Source organism: Colossoma macropomum, unplaced genomic scaffold, assembly GCF_904425465.1.
Source record: "Colossoma macropomum unplaced genomic scaffold, Colossoma_macropomum, whole genome shotgun sequence".
NCBI classification, from domain to species: domain Eukaryota; kingdom Metazoa; phylum Chordata; class Actinopteri; order Characiformes; family Serrasalmidae; genus Colossoma; species Colossoma macropomum.
The window spans coordinates 42582703-42609017 of record NW_023494792.1 but is presented as its reverse complement, the minus strand read 5'-3'; the positions used below and the strand labels follow the sequence as shown (position 1 = coordinate 42609017).

General features: G+C 42.1%; 1 protein-coding gene across 1 annotated transcript in view; it reads left to right on the top strand.

Moving 5' to 3' along the window:
* Positions 1-329: 329 nt before the first annotated feature.
* LOC118812328 (thyrotropin-releasing hormone-degrading ectoenzyme-like) overlaps positions 330-26315 on the top strand; it is a 357198-nt gene continuing 331212 nt past the window's right edge. The window contains exons 1-3 of the mRNA XM_036577232.1: positions 330-540; positions 2578-3329; positions 16776-17049. Of these exons, the coding sequence (XP_036433125.1) occupies positions 2593-3329; positions 16776-17049 (1011 nt within the window). The 5' untranslated portion in view covers positions 330-540; positions 2578-2592. The remainder of the gene's footprint in view (positions 541-2577; positions 3330-16775; positions 17050-26315) is intronic.

The following is a 26315-nucleotide window of genomic DNA, read 5'->3' as shown; positions in this document are numbered from 1 at the left end:
GGGGGTGAGAAAGAGACATACAAATATTAAGAAAGAGACACAGAGAGCGAGAGAAAGAGAGCAAGAGAGAGACACACACACACACACACAGAGAGAGAGAGAGAGAGAGAGAGAGAGACAGAGAGAGAGAGAGAGAGATACTGAGAGAGACATACAGGGACACAGAACGAGAGATACAGACAGAGAGAGAGAGAGGGAAAGAGAGAGAGAGAGAGTCAGTGTGTGTGTGTGTGTGTGTGTGTGTGTGTGTGTGTGTGTCTGTGCGCGAGCGCAGCTGTGTTGGTGACGGCAGTAGGGAGGAGGAGGGATGGAGGGAGGAGGAGGAGGAGGATGGAGATGGAGGGAGAGATGATGGAGGCGCAGCGCTGCAAACGCACACAGAACACACACAGCAGCAGCAGCGGCAGCGGCAGCTCTGATACACCGCCAAACCGAGCTTAACACACACTCTCACACTCACACACTCTCTCTAACACACTCACACACACTCAGGAGGGGTCCGCGAGGCGATCCGGAAGGGATGCGTGCTGAGCTCGGACGGTAGGAAGCCTATTTTTTTTTCTCTTGCCACTCGCGTGCAGCATGCAACTTCACTCTTTCGAGCGCGTGCACTTCTCTCTCCACTCCATTCTTATCCATTTCTCTCACCATCAGCATGTGTGTACGGTTTGGCTTTGTGTCAGAGAGCGGGTGAAACGCAACTTCGTCTCGCTCCCGTTCGGACGATGCGCGTGCACCCTAGGCTTATCGAATCTTTTTGATCTCGCGTTCATCTGATCATCAGCGATTTGATGGTTTGATCAGTGCGTGATCTATAATTGCGTTAAGTGGCGCGCGGGAAATCTGCTAAACGTGAGAAACGCGACAAAGGGGGTTTTCTGGAGCGCGTGCAACTTTTGGCTCCGCTTTGATGCAGCGGGCTGGATGGCTGCTGGATGGAGCCTCGCTCACGCGCGCTCGAGCACAGTTTAGTCTTTTGCTTTCTCCTTTTCGATTGCGCGGTGCATATTTCATGTTTAGCAGCTTTGTGCGTGCGCGGATTAGGAGAGAGGGGGGAAAGAAGTGTGCACGCGCCATCGAGCTGCCATGCACGCATGCTTGCGTGAACGCCGGTAGAGGTGTGAATAATTTTTGGCACCCGGAGACTGTGACTTGTGCCTTTGCGTGCACTCAACACTGCGATGCATGTGAAAGTGCACTCCAAACGTTCCTCGCGCTTTGGATTTTGCCGGGGTGGTGGGGAGGGGGTACGGGTAAGAAGTATGCATGCAGAGTTAATTTTATGCCATGCAGAAACAGCTCGTGCATCATGCTGACTGTGAAATGGGTTTCGCTTATTTTGGCTCTTGCACGCGCCTAATGCTTCATTTGCTGATCCTCGGTCAAACATGCACTTTAATTTTTTACATTACTTTATTTATTTATTTATTTTTTGCGCCGTCCTTCTCCAAACTTGCCCCATGCACGTGCCTAACACTTGACTGTTTCTTACCTCCCCAATTATGTATGCTTTGCACACGCCAAATTCTTTGTTTTTTGCCCCACTTCAAAACAAACACTACAGTTTTTACCCCAACATACAGTTCATTTTCGCCACCTTTTAACCACGTGCCCCCAAAGATGCATCATGCACACTCCTAATATTTGATTTTTTGCGCCCTCCAAACACGCACTTAATTATTCACCTGAAAACTCTCATTTCATTTTGCCCCCCTCCAAAAGTACACTTCACTTGTTGCCCCCCCTAACACATGCCTCATTTATCACCCCCAAATTATGCATTCCATTTTATGCCTCTCCAAACATTTCCTACCACTTTCTTAATGCGTGCCTCATTTATTGCACCCAAATCATGCAGTTAATTGTTGCCCCCTTCAAAGATGCACTTCATTTGCTGCCCCTCTCTAAACACCTGATTCAAACACCTCAAAAAAAAGCCTAATTTTGCCCCTCCAAACATGCACTTCCTTTGATGCTCCAATAAACACGCGCCTCATTTATTGCCCCCTTAAACACTCACTTCATGTTTTGCCCCTCCTCCAAACATTTACTTCATTATTGCCCCCTTTAAACACGCATTTCATTACATGATGCACGCGCATCAAGCTTCATTTTGGCCCCTCCCCCAAACATCTGCTACCCTCTTCTAAATACATGCTTCATTTGCTGCCTCTAAAATATGCACTTTATTTGCTGCCCCCCTCTAAACACGTGATTCATCAACACATTCATGTAATGCCTACCTAAACATACATCATGCACGCGCCCAATGCTTTTTTGTGCCCTTCCTCCAAACGTTTACTTAATTATTTCTCCACCTTTAAACATGCATTTCGTTGCATGATGCACGCGCATGCTTGGTTGTTTTGCCCCTTATTCAAACAGTTCATTTTTGTCCCCTAAGCATGCACTATACACGCGCCTAATGCCTCAGTTTCTACCTCACCCTCCAAACATTAACTTTTTGCCACACACACAAACACACACACACACATACACACACACACACAGACTCCTGGTGTCTGATGCTTCTCATTTCTTTCACTCCCCCACCCTCCTCCCCTTTACCCCCTCCAGTGATCTCTCGCGCCGATGGGGATCGAGGCCGTGATGAGCGCGCGCACGGGGCGCGCCCTGTCTGACCAGTGGGCGGACGGCGTGGCGGTGCGTCCGCGCACCACTGAGCGCCACATCACGGTGCACAAGCGGCTCGTGCTGGGCTTTGCCGTCTCCATCCTCGCGCTCATCGCCGTCACGGCCGTGGCTGTGGCGCTGAGCGTGAAGTTCGAGCGCTGCGTGGGAGACCAAAACGGAGACGGACACGGAGAGGCAAACGCGCGAGCCACGCCGGGCACTAGCAGCGCCACCGGCACGAGGACGCACGACGCGCGGACGAGAGGGGACGGGGACGAGGACGTCGACGATGAGGACGCGCGCTTCCCGTGGCGACGCGCGCGCCTCCCCACGGCGCTGCGCCCGCGCCACTACGAGCTCGCGCTCTCCGTGCACATGGACAACTTCACGTTCGCGGGGCGCGTGAGCGTCGACGTGGAGTGCGTGAACGCCACACGCTACGTGGTGCTGCACGCGGACGGGCTCGACGTGCGCACCGTGGCCCTCGTGCACGCGGACGGCCGCAGGGCCGGCGCCGGCGCGGTGCGAGTTCACAGGCACTTCGCGTACGCGCCCGCGCAGCTCTACGTCATCGCGCTGCACCGCGAGCTCAAGCCGCTGCGCACCTACAGACTGAACATCAGCTTTCAGGCGCGCCGAGAGAACGAGCTGCTGGGCTTCTTCCGTAGCTCATACCTGCTGCACGGAGAGAGGAGGTAAACAAGCACACAAGGGCATGTACACACCACTGAGAGCACGCTAGTTCAGTTATTCAGCACATCTTGCACTTTTTCACTTATTTTGTCTATTTTCATAATAAAAAAAAGATTACTTTTGGTTAGAAAAGTACTAAGTTTTCTAAACTCAAACAATTTATTTATGTGTTTATTTATTGTATTCCTAAAAAAAAATGTTAGATAACCAAAAGCTTATCCCTCATACTCACTCATTTATTTGTTGGTTTGTTTTCTGTCAACGCTGTTGCCAGATTCATTGTATTAAGTAAAACTCTATGAATTGCTTTCAACTGTTGAACACCAAAACTCTGAATATGATGCATCTGAAGTGTTCAGACAAGTTCTGGTACAAATATCCACTTCAAATGCACACACATAATGTCTTTTGACTTATAAATATAAACAAAAAAGTATGCATTCATAAGCACAAACAAAGATAGGTTTAACCCCTCACATGGTGTTTTGTTACACACTTCTATAACCTAAGAATAGTTGAAACTGTTTGCATTGAGGTCCCTGTAGTTACTGAATGATAAGCCTTAGTATGTAATAAGCCTGGGAGTTTAAGGGGTAAAAAATATTTTAGACACCGCAAATGTCCCCAAGGGTATGAGGGTCTCTCGAAAGGACTTGCAATTTTAAAATGTTTCATAAGCTTTTAATGGCTTTCAAGTTAGGCAGTTGGCTAGCACCTTCTTTTTTAGAAACCAGTCTTGGGATGTTTTGACTGTGTTTGGGGTCATTGTCTTTTTGAATCTTCCATCTTCTCCCCTTTCTTGGCCAGTGCAATTAAAGGTGCAGTAAGCAATTCTGGAGAACGCCTGTTGATTTTTGTACTCAACAGCAACACAAATACACCCCTCCCTTCAGTGCTCCTTCAGAAACTCCGCCCCCCAAATTCATGGACGCACATTACCAAGACGAACAACACTGGATGAGCAAACTTGGTTATTTTTTGGATCTTTGTGGCCATAAAATCCAACTAATACACTAAGTAATGTAACTAACGTTAATTAGGTTGTGGGTTAGTGAACTGCCACTACAATTGCTACTGCAAAGACAACCAGTTGGGATTAGCTATCACAAACATTAGCAAACAGGACAAAACAATATTCACCTACCATTTAAGGTGGAATGGGAAAATTTGAGCAAGGAACTGGTGAATAGGAATTTAACTTCAGCCTTATCAACTCTCAGAGTTCCCTTTACTGTTGAAATGCCTTACTGATGTTAACACGCCTCTGTGCCTTTGCCTGATCTAAGAACTTCTCTCCTAGTCTTTGTCCTTCAAATCCTCTCTTCTTTGGCTGTTTCTCAGCCATCTCTCCTTCTTGATAATGCATGGGGTTCAGCACATAGACACTCTTCTTCCCTTATCCTGTGCACGAGCACAAACGCCCCCTGTCCCTGATTGGCTGGAACAGTGTTGTGTGGCTCGGTATGAGTTTGTTTCCCATTTACAAAGTCAAGGCTGTATATTAACACTGGATTTGACAAAAGGTGTATTGGATTAAAATCACTTACCACACCTTTAAATTCTCCTCTAACGTCTCCCGGTACATCACTCCTTTAATGTTTCCTTCAATGGCGTATAATGGGATACTGTTTACATGTCATAATGCTCCCACCTCCATACTTCACTGTGAGTATGGTGTTCTTGGGATCATACGTGGAACCTTCTTTATTCAAACATGACAAGCTGACTTACTGTCAAATAGGTCTGTTATTTTTGTTGTCTGGTCAGAGTACATTGTTCCAAAAAAGAGTTCTGATTCATCGAAATTCAAATTATAACAACATCTTTTATAATGATGAGGTATATTTTGTACAAGACCTTTTGCGTTATTGTGTGTATATTTTGATATAGCGTTTAAATACTTTTCCCTTATCAATTTTGATTTTTCGTTTTTGCTTGTGAGTACATACTTTTTGTTCATATTTATAAAAACAAAGTAAAAAGAAATTATGTGTGTAAATCTGAGCTGGATATTTGACTGGAAGTATATTATATTACAAAAACAATAGTGTCTGAATACTTGTTTCCCCTCACTATGCTTTGGGGAATCTAGGCTGAATTGATTAAGGAAGTTGATCAAGTTATAAGAATAGAAAAACTTTTTACAGTGACAGTGAGCATATCAAAAACAGAAAGAAAAAGCTGAAAGTTTATTAGGCCTATGCCAAGTAAATCGGATGGAGATTTTATGTAGTGTGTGATGGCATTAGAACATGGTATAAGGGTAAAGATCATGGAGAGAACGGCTTCATATGGAATGTAGAGTGAACATAATCCCAAATCCCCTTCACAAGTCAAATTTAATCCTGCAACAGCCCCTCACTTTCTCCCGCTTGCATCTCCTCACAGCATCGCTGCACTGTTACATAGCATCTAATAGCTTCTAGCAGGGAAAATTAAATTAGTAAACCTAAAATATGCATAAAAAAGCCAAAGGAACCATTCAATTCAGTGTTTTTAAAATGACACAAAATGTACTGGAAAATTCCACCATGTTTCAAAATGTCTGTGTAAGTCAATGCCAGACGTAAGCAAAGTCATTCACAGTGGTTTGATATGAAATGGTTGTAGAGAAACTCAGATTCCTTTACAGTGGTGGTGATACAGGGTCCATGATGTCAACAACAGAAATATAGCCATTTTATTTACTATCAAGTTGAGTTGTTACATGTACGCTAAGACTGCTTTATTAGGCACAGCTCCTTGTTTCTGCACTCATTTTCCATTTTATCAGCTCCACTTACCATATAGGAGCACTTTGTGGTGCTACAAATGCAGATTGTGGTTTATCTTATTCACTGCATAATTTGTCATCACACCCTATTCATCAATGCTCAAGACCCCCACAGGACCACCAAAGAGTACGTATTATTTGGGTGGTGGATCATTCTCAGCACCGCAGTGACACTGATGTAGTGGTGGTTTGTTAGTGTGTGTTGTGCTGGTCTGAGTGGATCAGACACAGCAGTGCTGCTGGAGTTTTTAAACACCTCAGTGTCACTGCTGGACTGAGAATAGTCCACCAACCTAAAATATCCAGCCAACAGCGTCCTGTGGGCAGCGTCTTGTGATCACTGATTAAGGACTAGAGGATGACCAACACAAACTGTGCAGCAGCAGATGAGCTATCGTCTCTGACTTTACATCTACAAGGTGGACCAACAAGGCAGGAGTGTCTAATAAAGTGGACAGTGAGTGGACACAGTGTTTACAACTTCAGCAGCACTGCTGTGTCTGATCCACTCGCACCAGTGCAACACACACTAACACGCCACCACCACATCAGTGTTACTGCAGTGCTGAGAATTATCCACCTCCCAAATAATATCTGCTCTATGGTGGTCCTGTGGGGGTCCTGACCACTGAAGAATAGGGTGAAAGGGGGCTAACAAAGTATGCAGGCAAGTATTCATTGTTCAGTGTTAAGGAGGCAGCTGTGTATAACCTGAAGTTAGTGCCAGTAAATCATGCAAAGGCATTGATTTGTATGACAATGAAATTGTATGACAATTTCCGTCTTTGTCGTGCTCTAATAATGAACCTTTGATAGCTGATCAGAGCTGTTTGTCTTTGTGAGGAAGGCTTGTTCGGCTGGGTAGTTTGTTGTTCATGACTCAGGTGGTTCATTCACGTGACATCATTTATTAGCGCATGTGAGCTGTTTCGGACACAAGTTTATTCACATGAATGACAGATATAAGTAACTTACCTTCGCAAATGTGAACCATCAAGTTACTATTTTGCCGTACAATGCCCTGCACAAACCTTTCCACCATGATGGATTAAAAAAATACATTTTAAGCCAAAACTATTATTAAACAATGTCTCAGGCATCAGGCAGTGTATTCATAACCATTTCATGTAATTACTTTCTGTGAGGGAGCTTTTAGAGGCATTAAACTCTGTCTGGTTCCTATCACCACCACTGTAAACAATTCTCACTCTGTACGTTTCTCTAGAGGGGAATATTTCACATCAAATCACTTTAAATGACTTTGTTTACATTTTAATGAATGAAACGTGCAGAAGTGTAGCCAGAGTTCCCCTTTAAGGAACATGTTGTACTGCTGAGGGTGCGTTTACACTGTTTGCACCTTGAGACACAAATACCTACCTGTGCAGTACCTATTTTTCTGACAGTGAATCATACAACACAAACCCTGAATGGTTACTAGTGTAGATCACTGCAAATATGGACCATGAATCAAATGTATAGCCTAGTTCATTTTTGCGCTTTTTTGCCTGTCCTCATCCCTTGCACTATTCAAAAAACAGGGTTAAGCAAACTTTAGCCCCATACAGAGCACTTGGTGTTGGTCTGGTCAAGTGCCTGGGGTTGATGATGAGAAAGTGCCCAAATTCATTTGTTGTGCCATGTGTTTTTACTGTTTAGTAAACTCAGTAGATCCCTCCTTTATAGTGCAATACTAATGAGGGAGCATGGATCCATCACAACCACAGACTTCAAATTATACACATAATTCACATACTTATGTTTTCATCCTTGAAATTTGGAATAGCACTTAATATGGCAACCGTTACTACACTGCTAGATAAACCAGAATAACTGGTCACCAGCAACACCAGTATATGCTGTGTTTTGGATGCTGGTGTGCATGGATGGTCATGCTGGTTGACCAGCTAAACTAGCATCAGACCAGCACCTGACCAGCATAAACCAACATAGACCTGGTTATGGAATGTATCCTGGACTGGACTGTTCTTCTTTTTTTTTTTCTTTTTGGCAGGGGAACGTTTTCTTGTTGATAAGCAGTGAGACTTTTTGAAGATATTAGCTACTACACTAAAAGTATGGACCAGAAACTAAGTATCTCCAAAATGGCAACTTTACTTGAGAAAGCAAAAAAAAAAAAACTTTAAATGTCAGTTTATGTAGAGATTTTATTCCGGACAATTTTGGAACATTTCTATTGCATTCCTCATGATTTTTACACAATGTAAAGTAGCTGCTGAGCTCAAATGAAGAATAGTAAAAAATTGACATTTTTGACATTTGACATTTTTTGGACAGTGGCGATAGTCTCCATACATCAGTCTATAAATGAAAACCATCAACTGTTGCTAAATGCTAAATGCCGCTAACTAGGACAGTAGCATGCTCATGCTAGTTGTAGTGATAGCACTAGCCAACTATCAGGCTGACGAGTACACAGACCACAGGTGAGGTTCAATTCCGGCCACTGACGCAAGTTAAGAGGACACAAGACACAACAAGCACAAATGACTTCAGGTTAGAGTGTCATTCACTTGAAATACAGATCTGTTAATAATGTGGCAACATTCATAGGACAGATTTAAGCAGGCTGATACATACGCTATGATTTATCATATCATATGATTTTAGCAGTAATAACTGAGAGCAGGCCTGTAGAAAACAGAATGAGCATCAGCAAAGCCTCTGGGTATTTCAGGCGCAGCTGTCACACACAAAAGCGCCTTTACCGCGGTGAAGGATTCATTAAGCATGAAACACTGGCAAAAAACACCACGCAACTTTAGAACAGAGTAGACCGCACGTTCCACTGCTTTCATACGCTTAATGTGCTGCTGAAGAACGCCATCTAAAGTGTTTATTGACTCTGTTATTTTAAGTTGTTCTGTCCTCAGGTGTATTTCCTTTATGAATACTCCATTGTTTCTTATCAGAATCCTTTTTACATATCGCTTATTTTATTAGGTGTTATTTGGGTTTCTGTATGTGGTGCCCTTCTCTTTCTCTCTCTCTTTCTCTCTCTCTCTCTCTCTCTCTCTCTCTCTCTCTCTCTCTTCTTGCCCCCTTTCTCTTTCACTTGCTTCTCTATCTATCTATCTATCTATCTATCTATCTATCTTTTCCTTCATGCTTTCTATTATAACTCTATCAGTTTTACTTTGTCTTCTTTTTCCTCTTCACCTCGCTCTTTCACTTGCTTTTTTTCTTTTTTCTGTATTTCCATCTATCTATCTATCTATCTATCTATCTATCTATCTATCTATCTATCTATCTATCTATCATTTTGTCTTTTTTGTTTACCTCTCTCTCTCTCTCTCTCTCTTTCTCTCGCTCTCTCTCTCTGACTCTCTGAACACTGATGTTAGGCAGCTCATCCAGACTTCAGTATTTTTTGTTGCCTCAGGCTTCACCTGAGCTTGGAAAATGCTTGAGCCTTTCTTGCACCCACAGGGAATCCTTCACTCCTCCATATCGCTCTAATACCTTCTTCGATCAACCTGCGACCCCTTCACCCAGGCAGCAGCGGACCCCAGTGAATGTTTGTGTTGTAGCCAGTTTATGCTCCCTTTCAACTGTCAGCAGAACATTCATAGTGTGTAGTAAAAACCTGCCTCAAAGTTTTAAGGGTTTGAGAAACTTGAGTTTTGTGCAGCGGGTCTGGAGCGTGTGAAGTTCCAAGCACGTTCTGCGCCATGGGGCGATGCTGGCAAGCGATTTGACACAGGCAAGCTAATTGCAACAGTGCTCACATCTCACTGATCTTGTTCTCCACAGGGAACTGTGGAGTGACGCTGTCTGGCAGAGGTGCGTTTTGGCCAAACGCTCTGTTTACAGTGACTTTAAGATGGCAGTCAGTGTTGATTGCTTTAGAAAATTCAGTACAAGCACTGACAAACCAAATTAACCGGCGTGAACGGATGTATCCATGCTCCACAAAGACATTCCTGTGTAGCTACTATTGCTAGGTTGGACAAGTTTAACAGAATGGCAAAAAAATGGCATCCCATTCAATTCAATGAGAACCTGCAGCACAAGTTCCGTGTTAAATGAAAATTTTAGAGTGTGTTATTCAAAATAATTTAATCATTTTATATGTGTCAAAAGTGAAACTATTAGGATAGATTAGGTGTTTTTTGTGTGTGTAATGAAGCTAATATTAGCATGGTGGTAAATTCTATGTTTCATTCTTTCCAGCCTGCCTAGTTTTTCATTTGAGGGACTTGTTTCATGAAGCACATTCAGCTTAGACAAATGCAGGCACTGTTAACTTGTTTAATGATGGTGGTTGACAACTTTCTCTGTTACAAGATACTTGAGATACTCTGTTCTTTAATGATGAAGTGATAATGTCACTTTTCTCAGGTTGAATTCTGAACTTTACCCTCCCTGGAGCATAAACTTCCATGTTGATAAAAAAAGAACCACTATCGTGAGACAGAAACATCCAGGTTTAGATTAAGCTCAAAGTTAGCATACTAAGCATGAACTCCTGCTTCGTGATACAGGCCCTAGCCTCAATGCTATACAGTGACTCTAAACAAATAATGGAAAAACTTGTTAGCTTACCCAGTTACCTTTGTGTGATTCGGTGAATCAACAGCATATAATCCTTCTCTGAAATGTTTGTGTCAGAGTGGAAATAGTGTCCAACTTTGAAAGATCAGGATCCATTTGATGTTTTTTCTCTCAGTTTAGACTCCAGATACGCATCGGACACACAAGACAAATCAGATTTGACTGGCTGTCCAAACGTAGCCTCGGTTACAGTCTACAGCTTCTATCTTTTCACATCTGTTTAGTGTCCCTCCATGAAGTCTCGCGCAGAGACACTGCTCCAGTGAGGAGGAGGAACAGTTCTCTGCAGCATGTTTCCTCCATTATACTCTCAGACTGGATCTTAACTCATGCTTTGGAGACTTCCTAATGGGGGATCTCCATCAAATGGTCAGCTGGTGTCCTGGCAGAAATCCTATTAACCAGGAGTGGGGCATTTTTCTCAGTTGTACACTGCAGTGGTCTGTAATGTGGGGGGAAATCCCTCTGCTGCTTGATTATTTGGGTTAAAAGGGCTGTTTTTGCTGATACAACCCCTTCTAGATGCCCCTGAGTTGCCAGTTTATTAGTTACCTGTATATTGTAACTACATCCATTGGCCATTTTGTGAGTAACACCTATCATATAGGTGCACTTTGTAGGTTTACAATTACTAGCTGTAGCCTAGTTTACGTTGCTGCACAATTTATCATGAAGTCTCGCGCAGAGACGCTGCTCCAGTAAAGAGGAGGAGAAACAGTTCTGTGCAGCAAGTTTCCTCCATTATACTCTCAGACTGGCTCTTAATGAATGCTTTGGAGACTTCCTAATGGGTGATCTCCATCAACTTCATCAATGGAAAGGGACCAGCACAGCACTAGTTATTTTTGGGGTGGTAGAACATTTTCAGCTCAGAAGGGACACGGATGTGGTAGTGGCATGGTATTACCATGTTGCCAAAGTTATTACACACATCAGTGCCACTGCTAGGTTAAGAGTGGTTTTGGTGATATATAGAACCATTGTTAGAAAAGTTCTTTAAAGAACCAAATACAAATGATTTTTAAGACCATTTCACCATGCAAAAAACAATGTATGCCTTCAAATACCAGCACCATAAATATTACCATGTCATTTCTATGCTGAAAATGGTACAGCACCCATATAATATCTCAACAGTGGTCCTATGGTGGCCTCTTTCAGAGGGGGTCTGTTAACTTACAAAGGGGGTCTGATAGGTTGTACAGCAATTAATAACTGTTAACTTACCAAGGGCACCTAAATGGTAGGCGTTTCTGATAAAATGGCCAATGAGTGTAGATACCAGGTTGGTCTACCTAATAAACCAGCAAAGTAATTAAAAATAACTACAAGACCCTCTACATAAACCAAACCAGATTACTTCAGAACACATTCTGACCCGCTCAGCTACGGCACAGACAAACAAACAGCAGAGACAACATACTCAAAGGCGTCTGATCTGTAGATGAAGTCAAAGCTGTCAGAAAATCCTCCGAAACCAGGGAGATCACCTGCCTCTTTTCTTCCACCTAGCTTAGTAATAAAAGAGAGGCCATAGCTGTAGGTGGCATGGCAGGAGTTCGCCTTTGATAGCTCCTAATCCCGCAGCCTGCGTGGAGACCGCTGTAGCTGTGATGTTGAAAGGCAGCGCTAACGTTAGCGCTAAGCTTAGGAGGTTTTTTGGCAAAGCCTCTGCGCTCCTCCTCCCTGCACGCTTCACCCCCTCTGGCTCTCGCTGTCTTTCCAAGGCGGCCGAGAAAACTCCTGAATCTGCACTAACTCTCAATCTTCGTTCAGGTTTGCCCCGTCACGGGCCATAATTACAGCCCAAATGCGCTTGTTTGCAGAAATAATCTCACTGAAAAGCTCACTGGGTCAGGAGATGCGCGTCGCGCCTGTTAGATTCTCTTTTTGTATGGCTGTAGAAAATGATGACAGCTGACAGACTTGCCCAAAGACGTGGGCTTCTACTGCCATGCAGCAAGGCGCTATAAATATTGCGTAGTTCTGTGACTGTAAAGCCATTTTTAAGCTGTAACACAAGCTGTCGTTATGTACATTCTTAAAAAATAAAGGTGCCATAAAGGGTCTTTGGAGTGATGCTATGGAATGGAGTATCTCTAGTCTTGAAGGCCCACTGCCCTGCATATTTTAGTGCTTTCCTAACTTTAACAAACCCATTTCGGCTCAGGAGCTGTTAATAAGTTAATTAGTTGGATAAGGTGTGTGGGGACCAGGGAAAACATTCAAATGTGCAGAGCAGTGGGCCTCGAGGACCAGGGTCAGGAAACACTGCTACAGAAGAACCCCTTTTGGTTCCCTCATGAACATTTCAATGGATAGTTATTTAATTCTGTTGAACCGAGGGTCTCGCTGAGGAGGAGTTATGGTGCATGACTGATGTGTGTCTTATATTCCTATCCATGCATCGTCACACAACCTCTATAAAAATTTACAAATTTACGAGTAGATTAAACAACAGATACAGACACATCCTTGTATGAAGAAAGAGATAAGTGTGGTGGGGAAATCCTCTTTTTAAATGCCTGTTCTGGTGCATTCTCACATTGAAATATACCTTAAAAATACCTTTATTTTATAAACAAGGTTGATTTTATAAACAACCAATAAATGCTTTAATCTAGTGCATTTAATGCATTAAAAATAATAGGACAATTTAAGAGCTTGAAAACTTGACTGTTTTTTTCTTAGAAGTTTAATTTTAACTTACAATAGGGGTCTCCTGATGCGATTATTATGTATTATTGCCCACCCCTAATTCTTCAGTGATATGAAGCTGAAGTCAGCTATTCGCTAGCTTCTTGTTTGAATTTTCCCGTTCCACCATAAATGGTGCAGCAGTTACATTCTGGTGCCTCAGGCATTAGACGTGCTGCATCATTTTAAGGTGAAACAAAAAATTTAGCTAGCTAGCTACTGAGACATCAGCAGTCTACTAGTGACTTGTTATGCTTGTTATGAAGAAAAGGATCATAATACATTGAAACGACATTAAACTAAGGTAATAGAATGGTTATCACAATTTTTAATGCTCACATTTGTGGGTTTCTTTGGTCACTTATGCAGTTGTAACTGCAACTTATAATCCTTAAACCGATGAAAGTTTGTTAAATAAAAATGATATCATTTCTATGGACAGCATGAACTGAATTTGGCTCTTTAGTTAGTTTATAGATGTAAACGGATATTCTATATACATACATACATACATACATCATCTAAACCGCTTATCCTTCTGGGTCGCGGTGGAGTGCTGGAGCCTATCCCAGCTGTCATTGGGCAGAAGGCAGGATACACCCTGGACAGGTCGCCAGTCCATCGCAGGGCAGGCAGACAGACAGACAGACATACACAGTCACACACTCACTCACACCTAGGGGCAATTTAGCATGTCCAATTGGCCTGACTGCATGTCTTTGGACTGTGGGAGGAAACCGGAGTACCCGGAGGAAACCCACGCAGACACGGGGGGAACATGCAAACTCCACACAGAAATGACCCTGGTCACCCTGCCGGGAATCGAACCCAGGCCAGTCTTGCTGTGAGGCGACAGCGCTACCCACTGTGCCACCGTGCTGCCCTACGGATATTCTTTTTTGTAAAAATTAAACTAACAGCACCGTATAAAAAATCTCCTGAAAGTTACCATTAACTAGTGACACAACATGCAGGAGGAGTCCAAACAAGCTTTTCACCATGGTAGAGACTACAAGAGCAAGCAAAACACCAAACGCTGGTCAAATCAACCACTGTTGCAAGCAAAACATTAAACTACTTCTTTCACAATGTAAACTATGCTGTCAAAAATGTCCAGAGTCCAGTTACTTTTACCTCAGAAGTTGTAGCAGGCTAGCTAGCTCAGTATCAGCCATTACCTTACATTTGAGTTATCATGGACATTTTAAACTGATCTCACTGACTTAAAACACAAGAATGCTCAAATAATATTATTTACATTGACTAGGCTAGACATCCAAACACAAACCTTCACTTTTGTGGAGTTTCTTGCCTGTTTTCACATTCTGAATACACTGTGTGCTGACCATCGTTACCAGTGAGAATGGGTAGGTAGACTGGGTGAAGTGCATATCCAGTAGCTATGAATGGGCTGTAGGCTAAGCTTGAGGTTCAACAGACACTTTTTTTATGCACACAGTTTAGAAGATAGTAAAAGAGTTATACACAGGTTTCCCTATAAAAATGACATTACGTTACATAGATTATCAAAACCTGTGCTGGAATACATTTTTGTCACCCGCGGAAATATGTAAAGGTTCTATACTAGACCTGGGCACAGACATTTAGGAGGTAAGAGCTGAAAGGGGGAAACAGCAACATGATTGTGAATTTAATTTGTTTCACAGCATATTATGGGCATTCTTATCAAACGTTGTCTGCAGAGGAAAACAAAAATTTTGTTAAGGAGTTTTTTTTGTAAGGCAACCCTTGCCTAAGCTGGAATTTGATACCCAGTCTCCAGTATGTAAGGATGTAGTGTGCCCCACTACTTCACTGCAAAAAAACCCCCCAAAAAAAACAGTGAGTTATATGCTATTTGAGAGCTCTACAGAGCTTGGCACAAATCCACAGAGCTCCACAGATCCTGACACAAATCCTTGTTTTTAAGAAATTTGGTTTAACAACTTACTAGTCTCTTTACGGTCGATGTTATGTTTCGTTTATTTGTGTATTTAAAATAACCAGATTATGCAATGTAATGCTTTCTTAAAGAGACTGTCTATGTTTTTTCCCCATATTATCAAGTTGCTGAGGCAAAATCTCTTTAGGCTAGTGGTCACCAACCACCCACTCCACCCCAGTGATCTATTTTCCTACAAATTTACTTCCAACCTGCATCTAACATGCTGCCACCTCAGCCCTACCTAACGCTAATATGTCCAATCATGGACTTCTTAAGATATCAAGATGTTGGAAAGAGGCTCTGCTGAAAGGTAGCTCCCCAGAACCAGGGTTGATAACCACTGCCCTAGGTGATCGGTACTGTGCCCGAGGGGCCTCCCAAGAGCAATGAAGCTTGTGAAACCCAAACTGACCTACAAGTTCTATTCTCAGAGTAAGGCTGAGCTTCACTTAGCTGAAGCAAATCTTGAAGAATGGCCACATAAAACACAATTTTTATACTCATTGACCAGAAGGGCAGGGCCTCACTTCGTTCTTTCCCAATTAGGGTTTTTCATAGAACTGTATTTCTACGCCAAGAACCATTCATGAGCCATTGTTTTTAACAGTGTAGTGTAGCCTAGTATATATACTTGTGCATGTATTTAAATTCATAGCCCATAAGCTTTCCACCAATTTTCTCATCCATGCAGTATTTTTACCACAGTGCAGTTTAGATCATGCAGTATATTTTTATTCACTCTGGAAAAAGTCTTGCTGCTTCTGTGTGCAGATCAAATGAAGCTGCCTGACTTTAGTCTATTTTTCACATTCAGCTTATCTATTAATTAGCAGTGTGATATAAATCCATCAGGTTGTGAAGAGAGGGAAGTTTCACAGCTGTCTGAGCTTATCTGGATTCAGGGCAGTCACAGTGTAACCGTTTTAAAGCAGCTCAGACAAGGTGAAATTACTTTTTTCGCTTGTAACTGATGGTCCACTTAAAAGTTTCAACATAGTTATAACGTTTTCTTTTTTATCTTCACTCTCTCGCCTTCTTCCCATTCTCTTTTCACTCTTTTTCTTGTTCTTTCTCTCTCCATTCTCTATTATCCTTTCGCTTTCTCCCTGTCCTTCTTTCTCTCAATTGTTCTTGTTCTCTTCTCTTTCTGTTTCTCTCTACTTTTTTAAACCTTATTTTTCCCTCATTCTTTTCTTACTTTTTCTTATCCTTCTCTCTTTCTTTCTCTGTTTCTCGCTACTTTTCACTTTTATCTCTTTTTTTCTTGCTCTCTTTTTATTTCCCTTTTCTCATTCTTTTTTCCTAATTGTCATCTCTTTCTCTTCCTTTTTCCCCATTCTGTTGATTTTTTTTATATTGTGTTTTATTCTCTTTTCTTACCCTCCTTTTTCATAATCTTTTTTCTCTTCTCTTCTCTTCTCTTCTCTTCTCTTCTCTTCTCTCGCTCTCTCTCTGCAGGTTTCTTGCTGTGACCCAGTTTTCTCCCACTCATGCACGGAAGGCTTTCCCATGTTTTGATGAGCCCATCTATAAAGCCACCTTTAAAGTGAGCCTGAGGCACGAGGCCTCATACCAGTCTCTGTCTAACATGCCAGTCGAGGCTTCCACTGTGGATGAGGACGGCTGGGTGACCAATCACTTCTCCAGGACGCCCCGCATGTCCACTTACTACCTGGCTTGGGCAGTTTGTAATTTCACTTACCGAGAGGCAGTCACAGACAGCGGAGTCGTGGTGAGTCTTTAATGCTTCTGAAGTTGTATTAGTTTTACCTGAGGAGGTCATTTCTGACCATGTTCATCATTTAATCCAGCAGTTTGAATCTGCAGTATGTCTAGTTGTTATTACAGTTTGACAGTGCTAATAGTGGTGTGATTTTAATCCAGTATAAATCTGCACTGTGCATAAGTACATTAGTCTGACAGTAATATTTGTGGAATGATTTTAATCCGGTACAAATCTGCAGTGTTTTTTTAGTCAGACTGTAATAATTATGGATTGCTTTTAGTCCAGTATGAATCTGCAGTGTGTGTAGTTGTTTTTACAGTTTGACAGTACTAAGCATGAAGTAATTTTAATCCGGTATGAATCTGCACAGTAATAATTGCGGAGTAATTTCAATCCAGTATTAATCTGCAGTGTTTGAAGCTTTAAAAGTGTAATGGTAATAATTGTGGAGGGATTTTAATCCAGTATGAATCTCTGGTACATGTACTTTTTACAGTCTGACAGTACTAATTGTGGAGTTATTTTGATCCTGAATGAATCTGTAGTGTCTGTAGTTTTTACAGTTTGCCAGTAATAATTGTGGCATGGTTTGAATCCAGTTTGAATCTGTAATGTGTGTGGTTTTACAGTTTGACAGTAGCAATTGTAGAGTCATTTTAATCCAGTATGAACCTGTAGTGTGGAGTTTTAACAGTCTGGCAGCAATATTTATGGAGTGAATGGCCTTCTGTAATTGGAGAGCTTCCTCAATAATAGTAGTCCTGTTCTAATATACCATGTAGTAATAATAAAACCTGCTAATAGACAATAGAGCTGAAATAATTTGTCAGCAAAGTTGTTTTGGCTTCAGTTATGGAAAGAAAACTGATGCGTCAATGTGTTGTTTACTTAAAAACAGGAGACTTTGTATGGGGTAATTTGGCTTCTGTTGTTTCTCTGCACCATAATAGAAGAAACTGTCACACAGATCGAACTTTGATGACAATAGCAAAGAAAAAGGAACCAGCAGAAGAAATTAAGGGTTAGAACAGTTGATTAAAACAAATAATAAATGATAAAGTAATTGATTATGAACTCAACTATTAATTGCAGCTTTAATAGACATCCAAAATGTCTCTTTGTAGTGGCACATATCCATGCTTTTCTTAGGGTCACTGTGACACTGTTTCACTAGTCCTGAAAGAAGCTTTAAAAAGCATAGCTTAAGCTTTTGTTTTCATGTTTATGGCTTGAAAATAAAAGTAAACAACGTATCCTTTGTGGTTGCTAACTGAAACTGTTTTAATTTTCATGCCTTCTGGTTCAGAGACATGGGCTGTTTTTAGGATATTTGACCTGTGACGTCAGAAAAGGCAGTGAGGCCTGTTCACAGTTCATATAAGTCCACCACTAAGGTTTATCGAAGCTGTGAGAATATTCTTAAAAAGCAAGTGCTGAGATTCAGTTTGAGCTAAATTCATGTGGATGGAAGAAGTCTTTGATTATAAGTTTATAAGCTTTCTCATAGTCACATTTCTGGACTTTATAAATAAATTTAGTGAAGATATTGGTAGCTGTTATAGTTTCAGACTGGGCTAGATCCAGGTTGGTTTCTATGAACATCTGTCATATAATAGCATCCAATAACGCTTGTCTGACAATTTTAAAATCCCTGTTTCTATTTCAAACCACCAAAGATTAATCCCTTGGATATTCATGCCCTGTAGCCATTGTAGAGCTATCAGCAAAATGGTTTGATTCAGCAAGGTAAAATAAGCCATTTTCTGTCGGAAAACGGCATACATATATTAATTTCTAAGGTGGTGTTCTTCAAATTCAGCCAGCGGAATCAATTTGAAATGAATTTGAACAATCTTCCCTTGCTGAAAAGAAAGGTTTTGTGTCTACTTTTCAGTGCAGGGGCTGATCTAGCTGGTATTATCAAGGTTAACTCCGTCATTTCACACTCCAATGTCAGTCCATTCAATATAATATCTTATGGACAGACTAAAGACTTCATTCCTAAAGATTGCCATGCTGCTGAATATAACTCCTACCCTGTTGCTATAGATGAACTTTTATATTCTGTTCTAGAACTACCTCTAATTCTGTTTCATTTTCTCACTAACCTCCCTCCATCCTCTGAAACTGTGCTTGCTTGCTGTGTAGGGTGTATGATGTTTGAAAGTGAGACGGACTGTCACCCTCAAACACTTGCAAAGATGCTCAGAGATGTGAGTGGTAGGTAGAAAACTGATAACAGCCAAGCTAAGCTAACCAACTAACTAGCTGACCGGTCTGCTTTCAGTATAAAGTATGCTGAAATTAGTATTGTTAGCTAGCAATCACATGTAGTTGGCATGTGCACAAGGATAAAATGATCTACACTTAGCTAACTAGAAGACTGCTGTGTCCTCATTTGCAGTCGACAAGCATACAACAATATAATGATCACACATGGCTTTCTGACATTATCTGAAAATGTATATCTTGTGCATTTTGATTTATAATGTAATTATGTGATAACTAAAGCTTTGGGGGGAGGAACATGCCTAAAACCCCTCCTTCTTCCATTCTAAAGCCCTATAACTTCACATCCTCATTCTCCATTCCTGTGATGAAGCGTTCACAATCCCCACCACCACCCCATCTCCTACCTGTTCCTCAGTCCTACATCAGTCCTACTACAGCTATGAGGGAGGTCTGGCCTTCTATCTACAGACAGAAACTGCCCAGAACTCCAGCCCAAGCTCTCAGAGTTCTCCCCGCTCCCTCAATCAGTCTTCCCTCATACTACCACCATACTGAAGGCAAGGTCTGAACTCACAAACTACCACTTTGTTCAAATTTGGTTGACTACTAATTTGCATTTTATTGTCTACATCACTGCCGACTCGTCTAATTTATTTCCTATGGTGAGATAACCAAGACTAGCTGTGTTTGTCATAGAATCAAAATGCATCCTGGCATATGCCACTGTCTGAAGTCGACAATTTTAAGGGTCACGTTGAACATTTGAGGAACTACTATTAGAAATGTGATCATTGAAACAACCTTCAAGGTGGCTGCAGGGATTCCTCCAAGGCGTAGAGGTAGAGGGAAAATCTGAAAGTGCCTTTCTTTTGTGGTATTTGAGATAGCCTTGACATCAAGGCTAGTTCCTCAGTGCAGTCAATGTAGTATTAGACAGAGTTGAAGAATTACCACCCTACCTTGATATCAAGGCATATGCCATGCAGACTAGTTCCATCCACTAAATATTTACATGATTTAAAAAAAGAGCTCGATTAGCTAGCTCAGACGCTTTAGATTTTAAACTCTGCAGGGTGGTAGAAGTTGTTCTTCAGGCCTTATATCACAAGTGAAAGGATAGAGCTATCCTTGATTTCAAGGTGGTTGTACCAGCGGGATCAGCTGCACTGCAAAGCTGGGGTAAAACCTTACCTTGAAGTGAGGGAAGACTGTTCAAGCTCATGTCAAATTGATTTCACTGCCTCAATTCAAAAAAACACCAAAGACAGGGTTGGGCAACCATGCTTTTGGGTCATCAATCCTCAGTGTCTACATCGTTCATGCTCATTCACCCTAGCGCCACTGTTCAGCTTTGGGATGAAACAGCACCGTCCTCTAACACCTTTCCAACAACTTTGTCAGTGTCTGACAGTATGTTGACCTTGGCCAGCCTTTTGCTCACATTAGTGTAATGAATCTGTCTTTTTTGGCATGACTGTTCACTTGGTAGTGTCTGGATCATCTCTCCGACACTTCCTGTAATGACTGCCCCCATCTAGAACATTTACTTCCATACTGAGGCTTGTAGCAGTTAGCCACGCACTAGCTCCCTCCATCAATCACATTAGATGGGCAGACATGCCTTCCTCAAGTCATCCATCACACAAGGGAGACCATGTGGAGAGGCTGTGCAAGGGGAGTGTAGGCACCACTGTGGTTTTGTAGTAGAAGACATCCATACTACACATGCTAGCAAACAAACACTAACTGTACATACATATAATTACTGGCCACTTTTTTAGACACTCCTACCTTGTACCTTGTAGATCCGCTATATTGGTGTACAGTTACAGACTGTAGCCAGTTTGTTCTTGCACACCTTATTTACCTTCTGCCTCTTTCATTATTGGTAAGTTTCATTATTGGTCACCAATCCCAGTTATTTTGTTTGAAAGAATTAAAAGAATTGATACTTCATTCATTTTAATCAAGCTAAATCAATTAAATATATACACACACTTTCTTCAGCGCTTATCCTTCTGAGTCACAAGGGGGTACTGGAGCCTATCCCTGTGGTCAGTGGGCAGAAGGCAGGATACACCCTGGACAGGTTGCCAGTCCATCACAGGGCAGATAGACAGACATATACATCCACACACACAATCACACCTAGAAGCAATTTAGCATGTCCAGTTGGCCTGACTGCGTGTCTTTGAACTGTGGAAGGAAACCTAGTACCCAGAGGAAACCCACGCAGACACAGGGAGAACATGCAAACTCCACACAGAAAAGACCCTGGTTCGGTTCCGGCCAGGGAACCGAACCCAGGCCCTTCTTGCTGTGAGGTGACAGCGCCACCCACTGTGCCACCATGGTGCCCATTAGATAAATAAAAACATTAAAAGGCTCAAAAAATATAGATGTATTGATGTAAGTGTTGGTCCCATCATAAGGAGATCTCAAATTTGAGCCCTGGCAATGCCACAGCCATCCATGGCTGGGAATCCAAAGAGGAATAATTAGCTCTCTTTGGGTGGGTAGCATGGCCTGCCTCCCTCACATATCACTCAATGTGATGCTTGCAAGCGTGGGCATCTGTATTCTAAAGCTGGGGTTACACTGCATGACTTTTACCCCAGTTTTATCCCTGATTCTCAGTCTGGCTGAGTCTGGTTGGCTCTAGCCTGCAGACTTTAGGCCAGTCAGATTCAACAGTTGGGAAAGAAGATCAAATAGTGTGCAGACTCTGATTTTTTGCCCCGCGATCACATTTCAGACCACTCAAAGCATGTCGAACAGTTGATTTTTTTGAGCCAACTCTGAGCATAACCTAGTTGTGTATGCTGCTCAGTGACACAATCGGAATGGACTCCTCCAAGTAAATAAAGGAAAATGATGCTTGTGTATAGCAAAGCTTTTTAATGAACTGAATTTAAAGCACAGCAGAGCGCATGCACATCTAAAATTTTACTACCACACCAATTACATATTTACACCCATGAGCCTCACTTAAATATGTTTACCTGTTGCTTCTTTACTGTGTCAGTGTAAACAGCAGTGAAAACAGCATCCGCTCCACCTTTATTTATTTGTGTCCCTTAGTACTAAAGGAATGTGAGTGTTCGTGCAAGTTTGGTTCAGTTCAGAAAGGACTTAAAAGTTGAGTAGTGTGTGATCCCAAGTCATTCCCAATGTTTCAGTCGCCTAGAAAAATCTGCAGAAACCTGTCAGATAGTGTGAGATCCCCAGGCTTTTTATAATCTGTTTGGACTTTAAAAGTTGTATAGTTTTTCCAAGGCTTAATGTGACAGAATTGGCAGTTAGCATTGTCCTCAAAGTGCATTCGGCTGCCCAAATAGCGTCAGCAGCTTCGCAGAAGTTTGAAAGAATAAGGTGGTTGGATTCACATGACTCGTGGGAAGCTTGTGCTAGACGTAGCTAGTGTGTGGAACTGGACCTGACAAAATTGGGGAAAAATACAAAATAATGTATCATAATTAATACAAACAACCTAGCACCCTTGTGGCAAAGGGGGTCCTTAATAGCCCTGGTATCACAGTGATAACGCTTGGGTTTTTATACACGCCAGTGTCACTGCTAGGTTGACAGTGGTCCACCACTCAAAAATATCCAGCAAAGAGCAGCTCTGTGGCTAGAAACTGACCACAGATAAATGAAGGCTAACACAAACTGTGCTTCAGCGGTCTGCAGTCTCTAACTGTACACCAGCAAAGTGGAGCTACAAGGGAGGGGTTTCTAATAAACTGGTCAGGTAGGAAATACTGTACATGTGCCTATGCATATGTATGCACACTTTCAGTCACTGACTGATAAGTTGCTGAGCAGGTTTTTCTGCTGGAAAAGCAGAGAGAGGAAGCGAGGGATTTCACATGAGTGCCGTTTCTGCTCCATGCTGAGTGCTATTATCCCTCCTGTGGGTGTGCTACTAACCTCAGCACAGCACACCAAAAGCAGGCTAAGGCAGACAGTGGGAGAGAACATGGTGCTTTTAAAGCAGTGTAGGACATGTACTATTATAAGCTCTGTGTCAGGGAGAAAAAGGCTTTGCACTCCCCCAAAACAATTAAAAACTTCTTTTTTTTTTGAGGTGATGGCAGCAGCAGCCTAACCCTAAAGAGATTAACTCCCCTCCGCTCCGCTCCTTGCCCATTCCTGCCGCTTATGTAAATTCCTTTCCCGGCTTCTTCTAATTCACTCATGCGAAATTCGAGCAGAGCATGACTGCGCTGTAGTTTCGCATTATCTTGCGGAAACCCCCACAACTTCAGGGCTAATGGGAGATTTGTGACCAGCTCTTTTCATGCCTGAAAACTTCTTACAGTTTCTCAGGATCAGTGTGTCCTTGGCATGAAAGAGGCTATTTGCTGTGTCGCTGAAAGATGTACATACAGCGAAACTGCAGAAATATTTGCTGCTTGCTGCTGAGTAGATGATTTCTGGCACCTCAAAGTGTAGCTGTTCTCTATGATCTAACATCCAGGGCTGCGGTCCAGCTCCTCTTTCTTATGTGTATTCTCAATTGGCTCGGTGATGTTTCAGATGTAGAACGTGTGGTACTAAAAGAATGTACGTCAAAGGAATGTTTCATGTTATAATCTGTTCTCCAAACTGAGGAAATAACATGTTGCCTACATGCAAGAAAATGTACGTGAACCCTTTGGAATGACATGCGTCTATGAATAAATTCATCTTAAAATATAGTCTGGTCTTCACCAGACAATAAAAAAAAAACAAGCACAATCTGTTTAAAGTAATAACACAAAAAATAATGTATTATTCTTTGTCCGTACTGAAAACATTTATAGTGTAGGTTGGAAGAAGTATGTGAACCCCTAGGCTAATGACTTCAAAAAAAGTGGAAACTACACAGAATGCTCAATGAAGTGAAAAAGAACCTTAGAGTAACAGCTAAAGGCATGAAGGAATCCTTGGAAATAAAAAAACAAAACAAAACAATGCTGCATTCCTGAAGTTTGCTGTAGAGAACTTTGACATGCCGATACACTGCTGGGAAAAGGTTTTGTTGACGGTTGATGGTGTTAAAGGGGCACTGCATATCAACACGAAAAACATTATTCCAAAGGTGAAGCATGGTGGAGGGAGCATGATGATTTGGGGCTGCTTTGCTGTCTCTGGGCCTGGACCGATCACCGTCACCAAGGGGAAAATTAATTCCCAGGTTTATCAGTGTATCCTACAGTATCATGTCAGGGTGGCTGTCTGCTGGCTAAAGCTCAGTAGATCCTGGATGATGCAGTGGGAAAATAACCGTAAACATTGAAGTAAATATGCTACATGATGGCTTCAAAAAATAAAATCTGCCTTTTTGGAGTGTATGCCAGCAAATCTGATATACATCAACGTCATCAAATATCTGTTCCTGTGCTTATGATGGGTTTATTTTATTTTGGAAGACAAGTGAAGCATTAGAGTTCAAGTTCATCTCCATAAGCTGAAAACAAGTGAAGCATCAACAGCATCAATAAGCCCTGCTCAGCACTTAAACTCCAGTCTTACTGGAGAAAGCTACCAGGCAAATTGACCATTTTCCTCATGGTAACAAAATAAAAGAAAGAGCTCTCTCTATTTGACCAATTTTCACAGCTTCTGTAAGTAGAACAAGCGCAACATTCACCAGGAGGCTGAAGTTAACTTTTTATCCATCTGCCTCATATTGGAATTTGTCGTTCCACCTAAAATGGTGCAGTAGTTACGTGCTGGAATGTACCTGCTGCACCATTTAAGGTGGAACGGAAAATTCAAATAAGAAGTTTCTGTGAAAAAATGTCAACTTCAGCCTCACATATTCACTATCATTTTGCTGTCTTTTCTGTAGACTGGAATCCTGGAAGGATCATTTGAAAAACTACAGCAGCTTTTGGGAGGATTTGGGGGTTTAAATTAATTCATGTATTTATTTTTTGCTGAAGGAAAACAAAACACCAGAGTTACTGCTAGCAAACTGAATATCTTTTCTTCAAATTATCATTACAATGGAGAGAATGCATCACTTAAAATGACAGAAATCACTCATCAGATGTGGAAGACAACAAGCTAAGCTGAAATGAATAAGGTAGCTATGCTATATAGACAAACGTTTTGGGACACACCTCTTAATTATTAGGTTCAGGTGTTTCAGCCACACTCATTGCTAACAGGTGGATAAAATTAAGCACATAGTTTTGCAGTCTCGGTAGACAAACAATGGCAGTAGAATGGGACATACTGAAGAGCTCAGTGACTTTAAACGTGGTGCTGTCATTGGATGCCACCTCTGCCACAAGTCAGTTTATGAAATTTAGACCACGCAAACTCACAGAGTGGGGCTGCCGAGTGCTGAAGTGCACAGTGCCTATCCTCTGCTGAATCACTCACTGACAAGTTCCATTGTCTCTGGAAGCAACATCAGCAAATAGGTTTCCATGGCTGAGCAGCTAACAAGTCTAAGATCAAAATGCACAATGCCAAGTGTCAGATGGAGTGATAAATCACGCTTCTCTCTCTGGCAGTCTGACAGACGAGTCTGGGTGTGGCGATTGTTACCTGCCTGACTGCCTGAGTGCCAAACGTAAAAGTTGGTAGAGTAGGGATAATGCTATGGGGTTGTTTTTCAGGGGTTGGCCCTTAATGCTTCAGCACACCAAGACATTTTGGACAATTTTATGCTTCTAACCTTGTGGAAACACCTTGGGGAAGTCCCTTTTCTGTTCCAGCATGACTGTGCCCCAGTGCCCTAAACGAGGCATGGCTGGGTGAGTTGGGTGTGGAAGAACTTGACAGGCCCACACAGAGCCCAGACCTCAATCCCATCAAACACCTTTGGGGGAAACTGGAATGGAGATTGTGAGCCAGGCTCTCTTGTCCAACATCAGTGTCTGACCTCACAAATGTTCTTCTGGATCAATGGGCTAAAACTCCCACAGTCACATCCTAATATCACGTAGAAAGCCTTCTGCGAAGATTAGTGCCTATAGATTTAGAATGGAATGTCATAAACGTTGTTGTGTGTGTAATGTGTAGGTGTCTCTTGTGTACTTTTG